The 18,795-nt window shown below is 46.6% G+C and overlaps 1 protein-coding gene across 6 annotated transcripts; it reads right to left on the reverse strand.

Annotated features, from left to right (window-relative positions):
- Window positions 1-776: 776 nt before the first annotated feature.
- On the reverse strand, window positions 777-14,680 carry IL21R (interleukin 21 receptor). Of its 6 annotated transcripts, none has more exons than XM_052680190.1 (9): window positions 14,591-14,680; window positions 10,528-10,602; window positions 8,335-8,481; window positions 8,010-8,206; window positions 7,317-7,468; window positions 6,750-6,927; window positions 6,215-6,311; window positions 5,700-5,781; window positions 777-2,860 (listed from the first exon to the last, which is right to left on the reverse strand). In XM_052680190.1, the coding sequence occupies exons 2-9, from the start codon at window positions 10,566-10,568 to the stop codon at window positions 1,955-1,957; spliced, it is 1,800 nt and encodes a 599-aa protein (XP_052536150.1). In that variant the 5' UTR covers window positions 10,569-10,602; window positions 14,591-14,680; the 3' UTR covers window positions 777-1,954. The 6 variants fall into 6 exon arrangements, with proteins under 6 accessions (XP_052536150.1, XP_052536152.1, XP_052536153.1 ...); XM_052680192.1 differs by having other exon boundaries at window positions 8,335-8,440; window positions 14,591-14,679; XM_052680193.1 differs by lacking the exon at window positions 14,591-14,680 and adding an exon at window positions 13,450-13,935 and having other exon boundaries at window positions 7,317-7,426.
- Window positions 14,681-18,795: the final 4,115 nt, after the last annotated feature.

Here is an 18,795-nt window from a genome sequence, read left to right on the forward strand (position 1 = left end):
TCAATGATGTTATCAGAAGCATGGAACATATAGAACTGAGATGTGAAAGGGCCCAGAAAGATGGGTGAGATCCCCCTCCTCCCCACAGCAGCCTTGGCCAATTACCACGAGGTCATTTTAGAAGAGCAAACAGCTGTATGATGTGTCTGTAGGAGGCAGTTACAGACAGACCATCAGCGGTGCTTCTGCCCAGTGCGCATTTGCACAGACACAGCAGAGCTTGCAGGACACTGCGAGGAACGCATCTCTCCAACGAGGAAGCAGAGCTGACTCGCTCCTCTGCTGCCTCGCTGAGGACATGAAGGGTTCTTGCAGCACAGCCACAGAAGACGTCAAAACAGAAAAAAAGGAGAGAAGGAACCTAACTCACTGATATCAATCACTTTGTACGCAAGAAGTCCAGAGCTATGGGATATCTCGAGGCAGTAAAAACAGTACAGGCAAACAAGCTAACCCACGTAGGCTCAACATGAGCACGACTGGCAGCACTGCTGCTATAAGTAATCAAATAAGGGCTGTGGATGCGTAGAAAAATCTCCCACAGCACTCACCTGTAAAAGAAACAGCTTCTCTTCATTGCAAAGCTCCCTCTTGTTAAGGGAGTGTGCTGTCTGTGACAGCAATTGGAGAGCGATTTCTCTGTCCTTATTTCATCCTGTTTTCTACTCCTGATTCTTTGAGGAGGGGGAGTGAGAGAGAAGCGTGGAGCTCAGCTGGCCATCAGAGCAAAACCACTACAGGGAGCTGTGGGGTTGCTGAAAGTCTGGAGTAAAAGCTTGGGGAGAAGGAAGAGTGTTTATTGGTATCACAGGAACAGATTGTTAATGACACAGGTTCTCTTACTGTACAATCAGCACCCAAGTGCTTCTTGGGTTAGTAGCACTGTGCCTAGATAAGATGTGAGGTGTTCACATTCAGTATCAGTATCATATTAACTTTTTAAGACAGTTATCCTAAACAAAACAGGCAGAGATATGTGGAGAAAACAATCACAGATGCAGTGTAAATGCCACTTTCGTTGTAGGCTGTATGAGCTAGCAGAGACTGGTGAAGCTCTGTGCTGCTGACCTGTGAGCTGCAGCAAAGTCCAAGACAGGAGACAGAGCTGCAGGCACATCCAGGTGGTACAACATTCCTGAAATTTCTGCATAATTCTAATAGCTACTCAGCACTATAGTTAATATGCTTGGAAAACGTGTGGAGAGGTGCAGGATCAGTAGGAAGCCCAAGCAGAAGGAGTTTCTCTAGAATTACGTTTTGAAGATTTTTAATTTATAGACTCTATCTGCAAAGGCAAGCCTCCTCTAAAACCTGAGGTATGATTTGTCTCTTGGATACGCCATTCCCTGATGATGAGAAATGTTTTTGATTATACCCCATGGACGGGGAATGGATGTAATTAATACTTAATACAAACTTTACAGCTGCATGTACAGAGGGGAGTGGTTGGAAAAGTAACACCTGTTGTTAGAATAGGGTAAGGGAACTTTAATGTAACAAACATGCTTGCCATTAGATACGCTTAGAAGATTCCATGTACATCCAACTCCAGTCATAAGAGAATGCCAGGGAAAAACCCTTTAAAGTTCTCTACTATTTACAAGCTTACTTTAAAAAATAAAAAATAAAAACAAATCAAATCTATGTAAGCTAAAGAGTGATTTTAAAGGTACAGTTGTTTTTTCTTGTTGTGAAAAATTAAAGTCTGTAGTCATTATATAAGGGTTTGACAAAGAATGCTGAAAGAAAATTAATCATGCCGGGTTTGATACAATGTGGACAGAATGAGTGGCAGTAGAAATAGACCTATATCTCTATGGATGTAACTGTTCTCCATTGTATGTAGTACAGCTTACACAGAGTAAACTCTGCTTTTCCTTCTGAATTTGGGCAACACTTTGCTTCTGGCACAGGATGGGAAAGGCCCTCTACTCTGCAGAACAAAATCAACTCCTCAGTTTGTCTGAGTCCCGCTGGCAGGGCTGTCAGCATGGCAGGAGATCCACTGCTTGACATAGCTCCGCGGAAAGTCCTCTCCCTCCTGCTCAAGAGAAACGGACCCACAGTTGGTCTGGCTATTTTGCTCAAAGTCACAGTCAACTGGACTCCCGCAGTCCGAGTCCACAAAGCCGCTGTCAATAGTGTCCAAATCTAGGCAGATCATGGGGTAACTGTCACCAGGCCTTGCACTGCGTGGGAAAAAGTCACAGGATCCTTCACTGTAGGACACACTTTCACCATCAGGAGAAGGTAGAGAAGCTGGATTTTCCAAATCCCACGGATTAGGATGCAAGCAGAGGGCTTCTAAGATGCTCCCCATCCCTCCTTCCACAGCCTCTTCAACTTTCTGGTGGCCTGGGGCACCTGCAGTCCTCAGGTGACCTGTGGACATAGAGCCTGAGGCCAGAATTTTGTCCTGTGAGCTCACGTCAGACAGATGCAAGGCACTGGATGGCCTTCTGTCTTCATCATCAATGTTAACCTTGGGGTAACCATTTTCTCCAGCACTATCTTCATCACTATTATGCTTTTGTTCCCTGTACATGCGGTTACAGTTGCACTGGCAGTTACAAGGTGTAAATTCATCAGCCACTGTCACAGTGTCAATGGACAAATGTCCATATGAGCGGTCCTGAGTCACACTGCTGCTGTTCACACCTGACAGGAGGCTGTCTTGGACTGGGGCGGTCAGGCAGGACACACAAGGCTTGCAAGGCAGATCATTTTTCAACTCCTTTATCTCCTCCTGTGAGGTGCAGTTGGAAGGACGCATGCTGAAAACTTCTAGGACTTCTGAAGGGACTATTTCCCATTCAAATAAATCAATGGTCATTTTCATATGGGATGTACCAACCCACTTCTGCATGAAAACACAAACAGAGAGAGAGAGGTTAGTATTGTCAAGTGTGAGTTTCTACAGAGGCGACTGAAGATTTTATGTTTTCAGAGGCACCACTGATCTGTAATATCACCGACTCCCCTAAAGTGGTAGGGTATGAGATGCAGTTATTACAAGGAACAGGCAGTGCAGAAAAAATAGCTCACATAAACAAAATTAATCACCTCTAAGAGATTTGCATGGCTTTGCAGTTTTCCTCATGCTGAAACAGACAAAAAACAACATAAACCAACCAAAGAAGCTGCCACTGCCCATAGCAGCATTCCCAGTTTATCAGCCAGAGGTATCCCCCCTAAGCCACCATGTCTGCCCTGCACCCTTCTCTGGGACACTGTTTCTCTCTGGAAGCAAAGTCAGTTTCTTTACATGCAACATCTGCAGCCAGCACACACATAGGCCTGTTCTGTCACTTCCCTCATCTTAGCTGCTCATGGCAAGGCTTGACCTGATCTTCTGTGAAGATCATCTTTACCATGCCCAAAACTAGTCCTTTCTCTCACAGCGACAAGAAAGATGGACAGGGCAGGGGCTGCAGGCATCAAAGAGCTGTAGCTATTGCTTGGTGCAAATAACACTGGGATGACTGGAAGGTGTCTCACATTGGATCTTGTCCTTCCATACCACCACTAGCATTACAGCACACACACTCTGCTGCCATCTGTCACACAGCAACAACGTGTAACAGGATTTTGATGGGAAGGTTCAACCTCTGCCATCATGGGTCAACATATTAAACAGGAGGCATTTGTTTCAGAGCAGCCCTTGCTTTTAGGAAGAGATCATCTTGTGATACACTGACACCAAGTGTAGAAACTTCACTACTGCAGGAAGTACCTAATTATTCCAAATTATTCTTAACCTAAGCTGCAAAGAGCTTAGTGTTAAAGCTGTGCATGCAACAGGCTATTTGAGGGAACAGCAGGAAACTCCCTCCTCAGAACTGAGCAGGCAGAATATTTCCTATGCCCTCTTGACACGCGTTTACACGTTCCCACCCAACATAAACATAAGAACCCACATACACTAAGTGGTAAACAATGTTCCTCTGCTTTCCCTTCTCCTTTTCTGTCTTAACAGTTCTCTAATGTTTTCACTGCTTCCTGTCCAACCCAGGTCTGCTCTGTGCAAGCATTGCTACTGTCATTATTTACAGATGTTTCCTGAGCACTTGCTTTGGTGCAGGCAAGATGCAGTTGAACAAGCCTTAATTGATTGTTTTTCTGCCTGCTGATAATGATGATGATAATGATGACTGTTCACATATTAGTGAGGTCACCACATCCTCTTGACGCTGTCAGTTTCTGAATCTCGTGTGCTGCTTTATTCTGCAAATTTATTAACTTTCTCAGAACTGAGCTTTAGCAACACTGTAACTGACACTCATTCCTTCCCAGAAGCACTGACCAAGCAGATTAGAAACCAGCAGTAGCATCAGTCCCATCGAACAGGGTGAAGCCACAAGATTCTCTGACAAGAGCACGGCTCTGCGCATGACAGGCTGGTTTCACTTCCACTATGAGTGCCATCCCTTAACTTTTAGGAATTCCCACACTGGGCTCACCTAGTCCTGGCTCCTTTCCTGAGAAAGGACCACAAGGAGATGCGAGTACCCCTGGCATGCAGATAAGGGAAGCTGTGATAGGACTGAAAGGGGAAGGCAGGAAAGAAAAGAAACAACTGCTGTAGTCTTCAGCTTAAGTGGTGCCCGTGCAAAATTTGCCATTTAACCCAACTGCACACATCATCCACACAGCACCAGGAAAGGACACGATGGTCGTCAGGGCCCTGCTGGCAACTCTCTTGCAGAGGGTCTAAGAAAAGCAGAAACAAAAAGCAGACACTGAAGCGCCTATGAGCAGCGCTACCAGCCAGCAGGAACAAAAGGAACTCATTCAGAAAGAGGCAGTGATCACTGCAGTTCAGTGCCAGCACTTTCACAGTTTTGCAATGGCATTGGGGGTTCTCTTCAGCTTAATGCAAAGTCTATGGATACTCAGTGTTCTTTACTTTTTAATCTTGACAAATCCTGAAAACCCTGTGGGTTTTGCAAGATGCTTTGTCAGGTGAGCAAGTCTGACTGATGTTAAAAGAGAAGGTAATTAATGAGGGCTAGGCAAAGTTGCTCACTTTACAAAGATACTTCCTCATGGAGGAGGCAGCTGCACATACAGTGCTGTGACACAGCAGCTATTTCTCCCCAGAATTCTAGCCATCGTTCCAGGGTGATATATCTATATGTTGTCTGCACAAGTGACTCTCCAGAGAGAACTGCAAAGATTAATGTTGACCCTGTGTTACTGCAGAGGCTGGACTGGGAGATGTGGCCTACAGCAAAGCCTACAGTCCAAATCCTTGATGGCAGCATGAGATTGCAGCATGAGATTGCAGTCCTGATATTGCTTTGTCCATTCCCTTCACAACTAGAAACTTCACAGTTCAAATATGAGCTCAGCTCATCACTAAGACAGCATTTACAAGACATGAGCAGCACAGGCATAAAGACCATTACAGTACAGAAAACATACTGGAGGTCTCTGATCCTTGTCTGTACCCATGCAGCATTCCCTTGAGATGTTCTCTCACTTACTGTACTAATGAGAATCCCTTGCCCAGGAAATAATGTGGGGCCTCTTAGTTTACTTTTGTCAGGCTGCAGGTGATTCTGGGCAGCCTCGTCTAGTGGTTGGTGACCCTGCACATAGCAGGGGGTTGGAATGAGATCATCGTTGTGGTCCTTTTCAATCTAGGTTATTTTATGAGTCTATCATAAGCTTCACTCACTTATGTAGTTCATTTATACCTTGAAATCTCCATTATACATCAGGTAAAGTGGTTTGAAAAAGGCAGATGGATCTGGGATGCAAGCGATCTTCTTCCACAAGCTGGAAAAGAAAAAAAAGAAAGATCTTGGGGTTAAGCACACTGTCTCTCTGCAAGAGGGGAGAGGCCCCAGGCTTGCACTGAGTGACTTGCACCACCTTGAAAAGGGGCAGCAAGCCATGCCTGCTCCCATTTGGGCATCTCCAGACCATGGACAGGACCAGGAAAAACAGTTCAGGAGCCTGGAGGCCTCTGCTCAGTCCCTGTGCACAGTGTTCTCTTCCACCCAGCCTATTGAGAGGCATCAGAGCTGACAAAGAAAAGCAAGGCACTCTTGACATTACACCAGCTGACATATACTTTGCTGGCCCTCACAAGGCCACAGCTGTATCTATGCCTGAAGGCACAATATGCAAAGAAGGCTGCATGTGAACACCCCATTTTTAGCAGAACAAATAAGGGGCATTTAAGTCCAGCTTCCCTATGGGCTCTTACCTCTGTTGCTTGGCCAGAAAGGTTGTGATTGAGGCAGTGATCACCATGGCAACAATAAAGAACAGCATCCACTCCATGCCTGCTCTCTGTGTCACGGCTGGAGAAAGAGACAAGGTCATTCAGACTCACCTTGCACTTTGACCGTGGTCAATAAGCAGCAGAAAGAAGACCCTGAGATTTTACCCCAGACTTTCTCTTAGAGACTCTGAGGCTGTTACGTGGGGACCAGCCCCTGTCCATGAGGTCAGGTATGGGTGAAGTTGGTCAGAGAGGATTCAGCAATGAAAGGAGCTGTGCATCACTGCTGCAGCAATGCCACAGGGCAGCTGGCAGCTGATGTGCTTGGGGCAGGTCAGCTCCCTGCTCCTGGGCCCAGTTCTCCTGCCTAGAGTTCATGGACCCATAAGCAAGCCAAACGCCTGCCTTTACCAGACTATCTAGCTTTTGTTCTAATGAATTAGATTTCAGTAGATTTCTGGTAGCATTCTCTGACACTGGGCAAACTGGAAGGACAGGGAGAGCTAACAGAACGTACCAGCAGGGCTGGTTTTCAGTGTCAGCCGGGAGCTCCACTCACTCCAAAATCCATAGTAGCCAGTGTCTTCTCGGGGTCTGGCTCTCACTTGGAATTCATACTCAGTGTTCCCCTGGAGTTCCCATGGTAGGATCACCAGTGTCCGTTTGTCTTCGTGGACAGACTTAATCTTCTGAGTCTGTAAATAATTACACATCAAGTAGTCAGTGAGTAGAGTGCTCTCACCTTACCCTCACTTGGAGCCCCGCAAAGGAATCCCCTCTGCTGTCATGTTGTTTCTGTGGGCTATACTCTGGCTGCTCAGCAGCTGCCTCAGGCCCTGGGGGATTCTTCAAAGCAGAACAGGAGAAGCAAATGATCTACCTCTCTTCCCCACAGAACCTTGTACTTTTCTAACAGCTTCTGCTTCTCAATTCTTTTTATAGTTTTGCTTGTTCTTAGTCCAAGCAAGCAAAATAGAGTCTTTTTCAAAACCTCAAGAACCCTTCTTCCACACCAGTGCTCCTGTCCTGCTAGGGCTGGTCCTCTCTTTGCTGGTACTTGATGGTAAGCCAATATCTCACTTACCTCCCAGGTGTCAGCCCCTCTCTTATAACGCAGCTGATATTCCAGCTCCTCATTCAGAAAGTAGAAAAGAGGGTTCTGGTAGATGGTTTCCCAAGAAATATTGTAACCTTCTGTGAACACAGCAGTCAGATTGAATGGAGGCTGTGGTCTGACTGGGGGTGAAGACACAACAGTGTTACTCTTCACGACATCAGTGCAGATGCAAGAGAGCGCAGTATGAGGAAGGCAGAACACAGAGGGGCCAGAAGTGCCCTGGGAGGTGCAGCTCTGCACAGCACAAACTCCTGCGCAGGCAGCACTGTGACATCTGGTGCTCTGAATGCCTTCTGTCCCTGACTCTGTTGCCCATCTCTGCAATTCCTTATCATCTCAGGAACCAGGGAAAATAGCACGAGGGCAGCTAGCTCCTGGGAGATGAGGAAAGCAGAGTTCTTTGTTCTGTTCATCACACAGGAGGTCTCCTTTAGTCATAGTCACTTGCACAGTTGGGTGACTTTCAGCTCAGGCACAGTCATGAGGTGTTCTGCAGTTTATAATGGCAACAATAGGATCCCACTGTCCTGCCCAGAGGAGTGCACACTGAACACAGCTCCCCACCCTTGGTTGTCTTGCTCATTCCCTGCCCAGACTCTATCCTGGCAAATTGAGACAAGCTTAAACAACATATATCGAGCCCATCATTTTTGTACTTACTGTTTTCTCTCATATAAAAACTTCTGGAAATCACATGCTGCCTGTCAGCTATCTCTGTGACATCCACCTGGACTTTGATGTCTGCCAGCAGCTCAGTCATGTCCACAGTACAAATGTATTCTGTGTGGTTGGTGCTCCTGGACAATTCCAGGAGACTGCAGGCTGCCACAGTGTTTTCTGGATCGTCCTCATCAACCCTGAAACCATTAAAAAAAAAAACAAACACCAAAGAAAGTAGTCCACTTCTATCACATAAACTAGTTGGACTGATCTGTCACTGTAACAAAACAGATTGCAATAAAAACTGTGTTCTATTAAGACATACCATGTAGCAGTGATATTGTATGAACTGGCACCCAGGTCATTCCTCAGGAGGCAGGACAGGGTCTGCACATAGTCCACAAAACAAGTGAGGTTTTCACGACATGCGGCTGCAGGTTTGGAGAGAGAAAACACAATACCAGCTTCCATGCTGCAGCAAGCAGAACTTGGTATCAACACACAGCCCTTGGGAGTCCTGCTGCATCCAAAGAGAACAGACTGCCCTGCACCAGGCTCAGAAAGCCTCCAGTCCTGGAGCACAGGAATATTCCACCTCCAAAGGGAGGTGAACCCCTGGCAGCCATCAGTGATAAAGAAAAACCTACTGGGAATGCTGCAGCAGCAGATGATGTACAGAAATACCAGAATGTGCCCAAACCGGGGCTGAATTTTCAAACGTCTCTCTGCCCTCTCTCACACGATCACAACCTAAGATTCGTGGCTCTTGGCACATTAAAAATTGGTAATTTAGTAATTCTTTCTTTACCATTCTCTCAGCTTAAAATTTTCTACAGTTTGGTATCTGCAGCATCAATGATTTTCATATCCAGCTCCAGAGACTTGGAATAGACTGCATCAAATGTTGACAAAAAGGTATTGCAACTTTCCCACTATTATTTCCATAAGTAATTCTGATGCCTGAATTTATTGATCACTTAAACTGAAACAGACTTCTGATGAGAACCTGAGAGGCAATTATGGAGATCATAGTGTTGTCATTAGGAAAATGAGCACACTTACAAGTGGCCACAAAACAGCATTTACTCTTTTAACAGTTCTCAGAGGCTGAGAAGTAAAAAGAGCTTCTGCAGATGTGCCATACAACACCCTATCACTCTGAGCATGGCACGGTCTATTTCAGCACTCAGATGCCTGTGCAAGACCTCCAGTGAAGCAGGAAGGTGGCAGAAAAAGAAGTGTGGGGATTCTTGCAGCAGCCTCTGTCTCCAAATTGTGTCCATGTGCTTTACTACACATTGCATTATTCAAATTACGTGGCTGTTATTTTGTTTCAGTTTGACTTTTTCCTCTCACTCTGACTTCAGAATTCTGTTCTGAAATTTTCATTAATTTCATTTTGTTTCATTTCAATCTTAGCTCTTGATTCTGTGTCCTCAGCAGGCTGCCCTGAGCCCCCAGGGCATGCATTTCTTGCTTTGGTCCCAAACAAGATACTTTTTCTTCATTAGAATAACTTTGCTCTTCCAGAAAAAGAGAGCTGTTACCCCTGCTTTCTTTTAGAAAGGGCAGAAACTATTTATAAATTAATAAGCACTGCTAATTATCATTCTTCTATGCTATTATGATATTGGTCAAAAAGTCTACTTCTCCTTGGCTGTCTGCACAATTATCTCTGCAAGAATTTTTTAACAAATTGAAGAAGAGGTCAAATTTTTACTGGTAAGGGAGTAATAAAAGGTTAGATGAACCCAATCGACTTCAGGATGAATTCTATCCCTGGCAGCTTCAGAAGAAAAGATCAAAGGATTTTACTTCTAACAGTAAGATCCAGCCTGGTCTAACTGCTAAACTAACTACTAAAGAAGTTAGTACACTTAATTCCTCATGTTACTCAAAATTCACAATACTGACATCACAGTATGGCAGAAGATACAACTCTGAATTCACCTCTTTCACTAATTCCAGGGCTCTGCCTAGATCAGCGTGTGAAATGCTGAGCTCGCGCCCGTTCTGTGCAGATGCTCTTGTTGCCACCTTTTTCTGTCCAGCAGCAGCAGATAAGAACCAGCAAGGGAAGTGGCAGTGGTCATCTGCACAGTGCAGACCTGAGCAAAGGGGTTCAGACTGGGAGACATCACTCCAGTGTCCGGTTGGCTTCCAACTGTGCTGTATGCTGTATATCCAGCTATCAGCCACCAGAACGTTCCCGATAGCAAAAGTTTTGGGGAGGAATCCTACCCCTATGTCACCAGGAGCCATTTCAGTGCAAGGCAATAACTGTCTCTGCAGCATCCCATCCCTGTTGATGCCACTCTGCAACTTGGTTGAGATCTGCCCAGCTCTGCTCCCTCTCTTGCCTGTTCTTCACCTCCCCTCCCCGTGGAACCCTCTCCACTACTATCTGTCTTGTGCTTATTGCCCTGTGGCACTCTTGTGTACAGCCCTGCAGAGCCTGTGTCAATGACCAGGAAGGCAAGCCTTGTGTACAGCCAGGAATACGTGTTTGTGAACTTACTGTACTGGAATAAAAGGAAGAAGGAAATACTCTGGAGCCATAGTTTGTTCCTCATTTTGGTTCTGATTGGATGTCCTGAAAAAAAGCAAAAAAGCTGTACAATGAGGGGTTCAGCTCAGCCATCTGCTCATGTGTGTTCGAGGTTAAAGTGGAATTAATCAAGCCTTCATTAACATGTCTAAAAGCGAACTGCTTAATTTGGGCAAGGCATCTCAGCTTTCCTTCATACATCCCTCCCATGAGCTAAGGGTTTGGGGTGGGGGGCCTATGGCCATTATACAGATGAGTGACATTTCTGCTCTTTGCCAGCAGCATTTGCTCAGAGCAAGCGGAAAAGTGCCTGCAGCCTCAGCCTATCCATGCAACAGGAAGACACTTGGTTAAATGCTAACTCATTTTTTCCTTCATCAACTTCCTGCAATCAGAAATGTCTTGCAAATAGAAGCGACATTGTCGTGGCTTAAACCTCTCTAGAGTGCATTAGTCCAATAAACAAGTCTGAATGTCAGTGTGGGTCTGTATGGGTAGTACCTGTGAGAACTCACTGATTTGGACTCTGTATAGTTGAATAAGCAAGGGACATCCAGCTAAGGGACTCCACAGAGCCAGGAAGAGTAAAACAAAGAACAGTCTCCCATCTGTCACAAGAATAATAATGCATAGCACTCTTCAGGAAAAGACTGTCCTGATGCACTTTGGTGAAAAGAACCTACAGGAAAGGAAGGTCTTCAGAGAAGGGTACAGCAAGATGTGTGTAACAAAATGAGGAAACAACACCAAATGCAGATGACTGCTACACCTTCAGTGACTGACCCCGCAGGAGCCCCTCTGCTGACTGCAAGCCATGCTTGCAAGCAACAAGTGCCAGAACCCTGCAAAACTTGGCCCTGGTTTGCAGCAAGGCACCTGTGAAAATGATGTGGAAGAAGCGAACAACCAGGTGCCCATCAGAGAGAACACCAGCAACACCTCTCCCACTTGGGGAATACTCACGATGTTTAAAAATTTCCAAGTTTACTCAAATAATGAAAGCAAAATAAATTTAGCAGCCACCAAAAAGCCCCTGCAAACCCACGTGAGATCTGAGACTCGCTCTCAAGGCTCTGCAGTGTCCAGATGAGATCAGCAGGGCTCACTCCGGAGCTGGCAGCAGCACCTCAGCTCTGCAGCGGGAGCAGTTGTGCTGCTGCTGCCCTCACTCCCTTGCAGACACAGAAAAGCAGCTGCTCCAGCTCACCAAGGAGCCCAGGCACCCTGCTTGTCTCCCTTGCCTGCTGTGAGCAGCAGGACAGAAGCTCTTTCTCCAGTTCTCCAAATATTCTCTGTGACTCTTGTCATTACCACCAGTCCCTGATAACTACGGCACAGCCCACTACTGAGCAACACCTGGGCTCTCGTTTACCCTTCCCCAACTCTTCTCTGAACTCCTCCTTCTCTGAGTAAGGCACCCCTCATCACACCATCCAAACCACACTCACCTAACTGCCCCATGGGAACAGTCCCCTGCAGATGGGAAGCCTCCTCACATTGCAGCATCTGCTTGCAATATCTTATCACAAGCTCTGTTCCTTGCAGCACATTTAATAGAAGAGCTGTACCAAATGAGTTGTACGCTGAAGCCTAGATATCACTAGGCCCAGAACAAAGCTGTGCCACCTCAGGCCTTCGTGTCCTCTCCCTGAGTGCAGCCCAGTGCTGGCTCAGGAGCTGCACTGATCCCTCAGAGCTGTGCCCTGCTGCACAAGCCCAACCTCAATGTCACTGCTTTGCCACACACCACAGCCTTGGTCTCTCTGCAAGCAGAAGCAGGCTGCTTGCTGCTTCTTCTTCAGCCAAGGCAGGAAGGGTTGGACTCCCAGAGAGCTCTGCAGACTCACTGCTTGTTTCAGAATTCAACTAGCAGTGCCCTGAGTGTTTTGCAGCCACAACACTGCTGTCGTTCTGCTTTCCTTCATGCTGCCAACAGAGGCAAAGCAATGAGAGGGAAGCCTTTGTTGCTTACTGGTCTGTTATTTCTTCTTTATTTCTTTTCTACTCAGAGAACAGGAAAGATTGAACAAGATAAAGTCAAAGCAACAAAGCCCAAGTAGTTTTATAGCAACATTAGCTGGTGTTATTACACACTGGAGAAAGGTTATTGTAAAACAAAGCAATTCAGATGGAAGATTTCTGGATAAGAGCAAAGGAGCAGAATAGGGACAGTTCCCTGCTTGTGAGATTGTTCACTTCTGAGCAGAGGGCAAAATGGCAGTAGGCAATGAGCAGAGGCAGAAACTTACTCCCTATTTTGTATTAGAGAAGCCCCTTCCACCCCTTTGTGATAATCATGGCATCACATTAAACACAGAACAGCTTAGGTTGGAGGGGATCTTACAGATCAGATTGTTCCAACCCTCTGCCATGGGCAGGGTTGCTACCCATTAGATTAGGCAGCCCAGGGCCCCATCCAACCTGGCTGTTCTTAATAAAAGGTGATTATCCATTCATCTATATGCACACCTATAAATGACTCTGCAATGTTTTAAAATACATCATTGAAGAGGAGATGAGACCAGTACACAGAATTTTAAGACTATTTTGCTTATTATTCCTGATATTTCCAAGCATGAGAAAACAAAAGCTCCAGTTACATCCAAGTAAAAAGAGTGGAAGGTCTGCAGAAGTCTCTCAGGCCACCAGCTAGAAGCAAAAGAAAGTTTTCTTCTCGAAATCTTCATTAGCAACATACACAGCTACCTAATCACACTGCCCAAAGAAACAGAGAGGCATCAGGCTACTCCGGCTGCCCAGTATGAGGCGACGTGAATGACATGGGGAATGACAAGGGCCACATCAGCAAAGGGAAAGATTTACAGTGAGGGCACAGGTATCAAGCAGGAGCAAACTGGCAGCAGGGAAAATTGATGGGAACACGGACATTACCTTGCCCCGTCCTTTCAGCTGTCCATGTCAGCCCTTCAGCTCTCCCCCAGCCGGACTGGCCTGGCTAAACGGTTACTGGGACCGCAGACACTGCATGTGGGAGATGGAGAGCAGGTGGCTCTCATCAGCACTGAGCGAGAAAAACGCCCGGTGTGCGCACCAGGAGCCGTGCTGTATTGGAATACACAGCAATAGGCGGTGGTTGACGTCATCACTGTATCAGTATTACTGACAGAAGGATGTGGTGAGCACAGAGGAGGCAATGAATTCAGGTCCAGGCTCCCACACATCATTTATTACTGTATTGCTCTTTTATCTTACTTTTATGTGAAAACAAGGTGGGAGAGCAGATAAAGCAAACTTCTAGGGCTTAGATCTAAAAGGTCATGCAAGTCACTTAGTGGGGTTGGTAGAATGAGTGGATGAGGCACTGGTGGCAAGTCGTTAAGTGGTTAAACCTAACTAAATAGTACTTTATGGACCACATCCGACAGCTCAATACTGCTTTATTCTGCTAACACCTGTCTCCAAACAGACTCTGGGACCAAGAGGCAGCAGCAACCATCAGAGTGCAGGCAGGGAGGTGGTCTGGCTCCCGGCTCCCCCCTCCTTGGTTGGCTCCAAGACACAGACCAGGCATAACGATTCTAAAAACAATTCTGGTGACATTTAAGAGGGAGACAATCACGTATTACCATAAGGAATGAGTCAACCATGACAGGAGAACAGCTGAGAACTGAGTGACTGCGTTCTACTGGAGGGAAAAGCAATAGAAGAAACCACCTCAAAGCTCAGGAAATGGGTTAAAATATGAATGAGCCTGGCAGAAAGCGGAGGTGTTAGTCAGCAAAGCGGCAGGCTGAAAAACAACAGAGCCCCACAGCTGGAGCCTGCGAGCTCACACAGGATGCTGCACAGAGGAGGGAGTGCATTGCTTTCATTGTGGGGAATGCTGAGTGCCACCCACACAGACCCCCACAACACTGCCCTCCGCACTCCCTCTTCCCTTATTATCTCTTTATAGCCACCAGGAGTGGGCTCAGCCTCTTATTCTCCCCAGTACGCATCTCAGCCTGACCCCGTTCTGCATGAAGGCTGTAGCAGATGTTGCTTTGGCTCCTGCCTAAGGAAAAGGGCTTACCTTCACAGCGCTGTGACTGTGTGTCTTGCTCACATGGAGGGGAGAACTCACAGCCTTGTGTCTTCTCTTAGGAAATCACCAGATACACAGTGGTAAGCAGAAACAGGAATGACTGCGCCTGTCAACTCACCATGACCATCTGGAACAGAAACCTACAGCTCTGCTCAGATCCATCACCCTCATCTAAACCATGCAGAACGTACCCAGAGCTCTCTCCTTGGTTGCTTTGCTGTGCTGGAACCTGCTGGCAGACATTCAGCCTGCAGGAAATAGTGATTTCTTTGATGGAGCATCCACACCACCCTCCTCAGAGTGCTCAGGCTCCTTTGGAAGCCCATACACAGGTCTCTCCCTCCAGAAGTACCTATCACACCCATTTAGGGCCAACATCTATCAGCACATCCCTTCTGCCTTCTTGGTGCACCAAGATCAGAGCAGTGCTGTTGGCATATGGCTTTTTGTGGCAAAAGCTTCACCTCACCCACTCTGCCACTCTGCTTGGCCACAAGTTTTTACAGCAGGCCTTCCACTTCCTGGGCTGGGTTTAGCAACTGAGTGTACCTTGCACAGCTTTTGGCACCTCAAATAGATCTGCAAACATACCAGCTGCTTTTAACCTGTTTTTGTGGAAGCACTTTCAAAGCAAAAGCTGATGGCTCACCTTTTATGCTGCCTCGGTGTGCAAGCAAGGAGCTGGAGATGGCTGCACGGCAGTGCACAACCTCCAAAAGCACTGCTAGCTCACCCCTAAATCCATAGCACACACCGTCCTGGTGCAGCTGGCAGTGGTATACCATACACTGGGGAGAAAAGATGGGGATGGAGGATGGACAGTTTATGACCAGTAATATATTAGAATCTATTAACAACATTGGAAACAAATATGGCCTGTTCTGGAGTAACCAGTGTTTCCAAAAAATTAAAATTACGTTTCTGAATAGAAAAGCTATAGAGCTTACTGGAGCCTTCCTGCAATCATCCTCATTGCTTGAAGCTGTGGCTTGCTATGAAGCTGTAAGGTGACAGAAGGAGCACACATTTTACTTGAGACTGAAAAGGCTGAAATGCGGAGTTATTGGCTCCACTGAAGCACAGGGACTAGTACAACAAAATAATTTCACATCAGTACTTCTGCATCCACCCAAACACTGGTAGATTTTTTTTACACTGCTCAGCAAGAAGAAGAGTTTGAACACTGTTCTTACAAAGAGTAGAGACTGGGGGATTTTGTGCTCGATAGCAGCTTTTGCTGTGGTATGGTTGTTGATCAAACAAGGATGCTGCTTGCATCCCCTGGCTGCTGTTCTGGAGTCAAGGAAGAGTAACTGTGCACAGCCCAGTTTCCACATTGCTTATTCTGCCACTGTGCATTTGCAGAAGTTGGAACAGAATGTGCTATGAGTGGCAAATTGAAGCAATGGCAGATAACATGCAAAACAGAAACAAAAAGGACAGCAGGTGACTGCATTGGCCCTTCTCACTGGGGAACTCAGCTGGAGGCTTTAAGACAAGTTATAAGAACAGCGGGGGCTGTCTGACCAGAAGCAGGAAGAACTGCTGTTGTTTCAGAACAGTAGCATATGTTGCAAAGGCCCAGCACAGCTCAGAATAGGGCTCTAATGCTGAACTACGGATCCTAGTTCCTGCCCCTGGGGCAGAAACAAGTCACTGGACAGCTCTGTTAATTCCCTTGCAATGCTGCAGGGCAACCTCTGCTCCCTGAGCCCCTCTACCAGGCAGCTGAGGAGCAGAGCTCCACATAACCTCCAAGCCCAGAGCCTGTCAGGTACATGTACTGGTTAGTGAATGCAGCACACCTCAAACCTGTCAGATCCATCTCCCTGGCACCTCTGTGGGCTGCTCACAGTGCCAGGAGTGCTCATTTCAGGGCAAACCACAGCCAGCCCAGAGCTGGCTTTCACAGCAGCTGTCCATAGCACTAAAACAAGAACAAGGGCTGATTAAGACACTGAGCCAGGTGTGGAAATTCTTCCCCCCCCCCCCCAGAAGGCAGTCCAATGCTTCCTCACCCTGTTAACATTTTTGCTGCTGTGTGGGTGGTTTACTGCAAGTGAAACCAGTAGTGGCTGAGCTGGGGAGAAGCAGCCAACCCCAATCTTCTGCTTGTGTCAAATTCCCCTACGTCTAAGAGCTGGGGAAACAGCAGCAAGTAGGAAAGTCCCAGCAATATGTTAGTCACTGCTTCAGTTACCTCTGACCACACTGCTCCAAGTGCACTGCTCTTACACAGCAGGGGACAAACACAGGTAGGAGCATGGGAGCAGCTGATCCATCACTGAACCGGACAAAGAGCTCCTTAGGAGACCTGTCACAGCCCTTGGACTGGGGGAAGTCTAATATGTCATCATCGTGCAGCTAAATGTGCCACAGCAATCTGTTCCCTGCACTGCTCGTTACAAAGCTACAGTCAATTTTCTTTCACCTTAAAGTTTTGCTGATGAGGTGAAATAAGGGCGTACGGAAATTCTGTGCTGTAGAAAGTCATAGAAGGGACCAGACAGAAGTAGGACAGCACAAGGGAGAAACAGGGGAAAGATTTTAGCTAGATAACAGCAGAGACATAAGTTTCCTCTCACCATTGCATCCTCAGCTCATCCAATAAAGAACTTTGAGAGACCAGTAAGGACAACAGCACTGCAGCTGAGAACTCCACCGGCGCATTAGACCCATTCCTCTGCCAGTGAGGGCTGAGCTGGGCTTTGCTCCTGACCCTGCCACCACAACTTGGATGGGGCCTTGAAGGCTGTGTGCTGTGGCTGCAAATAATGAAAATCTGACAGCATGGGATGGCTGCCTCAGTCATAACAGGGGAAAAGAAAGATAAAATGCCAGATTATGTGATCATGATACATCACCATGTGGCAGAGCTGGTACTCAGCCTACAAAGGTGGGGAAGTGATGTGTGCATACATACATAAATGCATGCATTGCATGGGCACAGTACCCCGAGAATTAGCCCAAACCACCTACTATATGTGAAAGCACCTGCACATAAATTTACAAACATTGGAAAAAAGCATCTCTGTCAGAGCACAAACTGCCAGAAGTCATGCTAAGGAGTTTCCTAAAGAAAAGGCATAGTCAGGAGAAAGCAAACCATCCTCTCAGTCTCTTTCCACTAAGGGGTTATGTCATACAATAATTTCACAGCCAGAGATGAGGTTAGAAAGGAGGGTAGGGCAAGTCACAAACCCCTTATTTGCTTCTCTCACCTTCTGGCCACGTTGCTGCCAGAAAGTGACACCTAACAGCACTTGTTTTTCTTTGATAAAGTTTATAGCTCATGATGGATAAACATTTATATGTTCTTACACCCTGCTTGATCAACACAGGTTCCATAGCAGGATGATGCCACAAGCTCTTATAGAAGCTCACAACATGCCTCTGCCCTGGGTACATGTCACAGGTCTGTTTAACCCCACAACCCACACTTCTCTCACCCCCCTCTTGGGATTACTGTGTTTTCCAGTGACCAAACTCTTGACCGATAGGAATTTGAATGCAACTGCTCAGTTCAGCTGCTTATTTCTAAGATGCTAAAAGATGCTTAGAAGGAAGGAAAAAAAAACCCACATAGCATTCACTGCAGAGGAAAAACAGTTTATCAGAATAAGTTCCTCCTGAACTGTGAATACAGCTGCTTTTCTCAGGAACCTGCTTCACCCACTCAGGATGGTGAGTCAGGCTGCCAACTCTGGGTATGCAAACAGGTAAGGATGACACGGAAGTGGAACAATTGTGAGTTAGTAATGAATGGCTGAAAGTCAGCACAAGTCTCCATTTGCACTTCAGTCTCACAAAACAAACCGAGAAAGACTGCAAACACACTTAACTGCAAGAGGCAGCTCTCCATCCTGATAGGAGCAATCTGCTAGCTAAAAAGGTTGGAGGATCCCATACACATTCTGCAAGTCCTGAAAGTCAGAACTCTCACACCCTCTCAGCAGATCTTAATCTTAAGCCTCAAACTTATCATTTGAAATGATAGATTGCAGAAGTGGAGGAAGTGGGAGATGGAATGCTGAAATCACACTTGAGTCACACACATACTGTGCCTCCCTTAGCACAGCGAGTGGGCAGGACGGCTGCACACAGTCCTGATGTTTAAACACCAGTCCTGGGTTCTGCCAAGGCAGGAGAAAAGGGCTCCTCCTTCCCAAAGGGATGCAGTTTGATTTCACCAG

Source organism: Tympanuchus pallidicinctus, unplaced genomic scaffold, assembly GCF_026119805.1.
Source record: "Tympanuchus pallidicinctus isolate F22 unplaced genomic scaffold, pur_lepc_1.0 scaffold18, whole genome shotgun sequence".
NCBI lineage: Eukaryota > Metazoa > Chordata > Aves > Galliformes > Phasianidae > Tympanuchus > Tympanuchus pallidicinctus.

What these genes read in the sequence shown, in the direction of transcription:
- IL21R (XM_052680190.1), bottom strand. Translation starts at nt 10,568, where the DNA reads ATGGCTCCAGAGTATTTCCTTCTTCCTTTTATTCCAGTACA. An exon ending in TTTCTGGCCAAGCAACAGAG is followed by an intron (nt 5,782 to 6,214) that starts GTAAGAGCCCAT and finishes TTTCTTTTCCAG; the next exon opens with CTTGTGGAAGAAGATCGCTT. An exon ending in TGTATAATGGAGATTTCAAG is followed by an intron (nt 2,861 to 5,699) that starts GTATAAATGAAC and finishes GTTTTCATGCAG; the next exon opens with AAGTGGGTTGGTACATCCCA.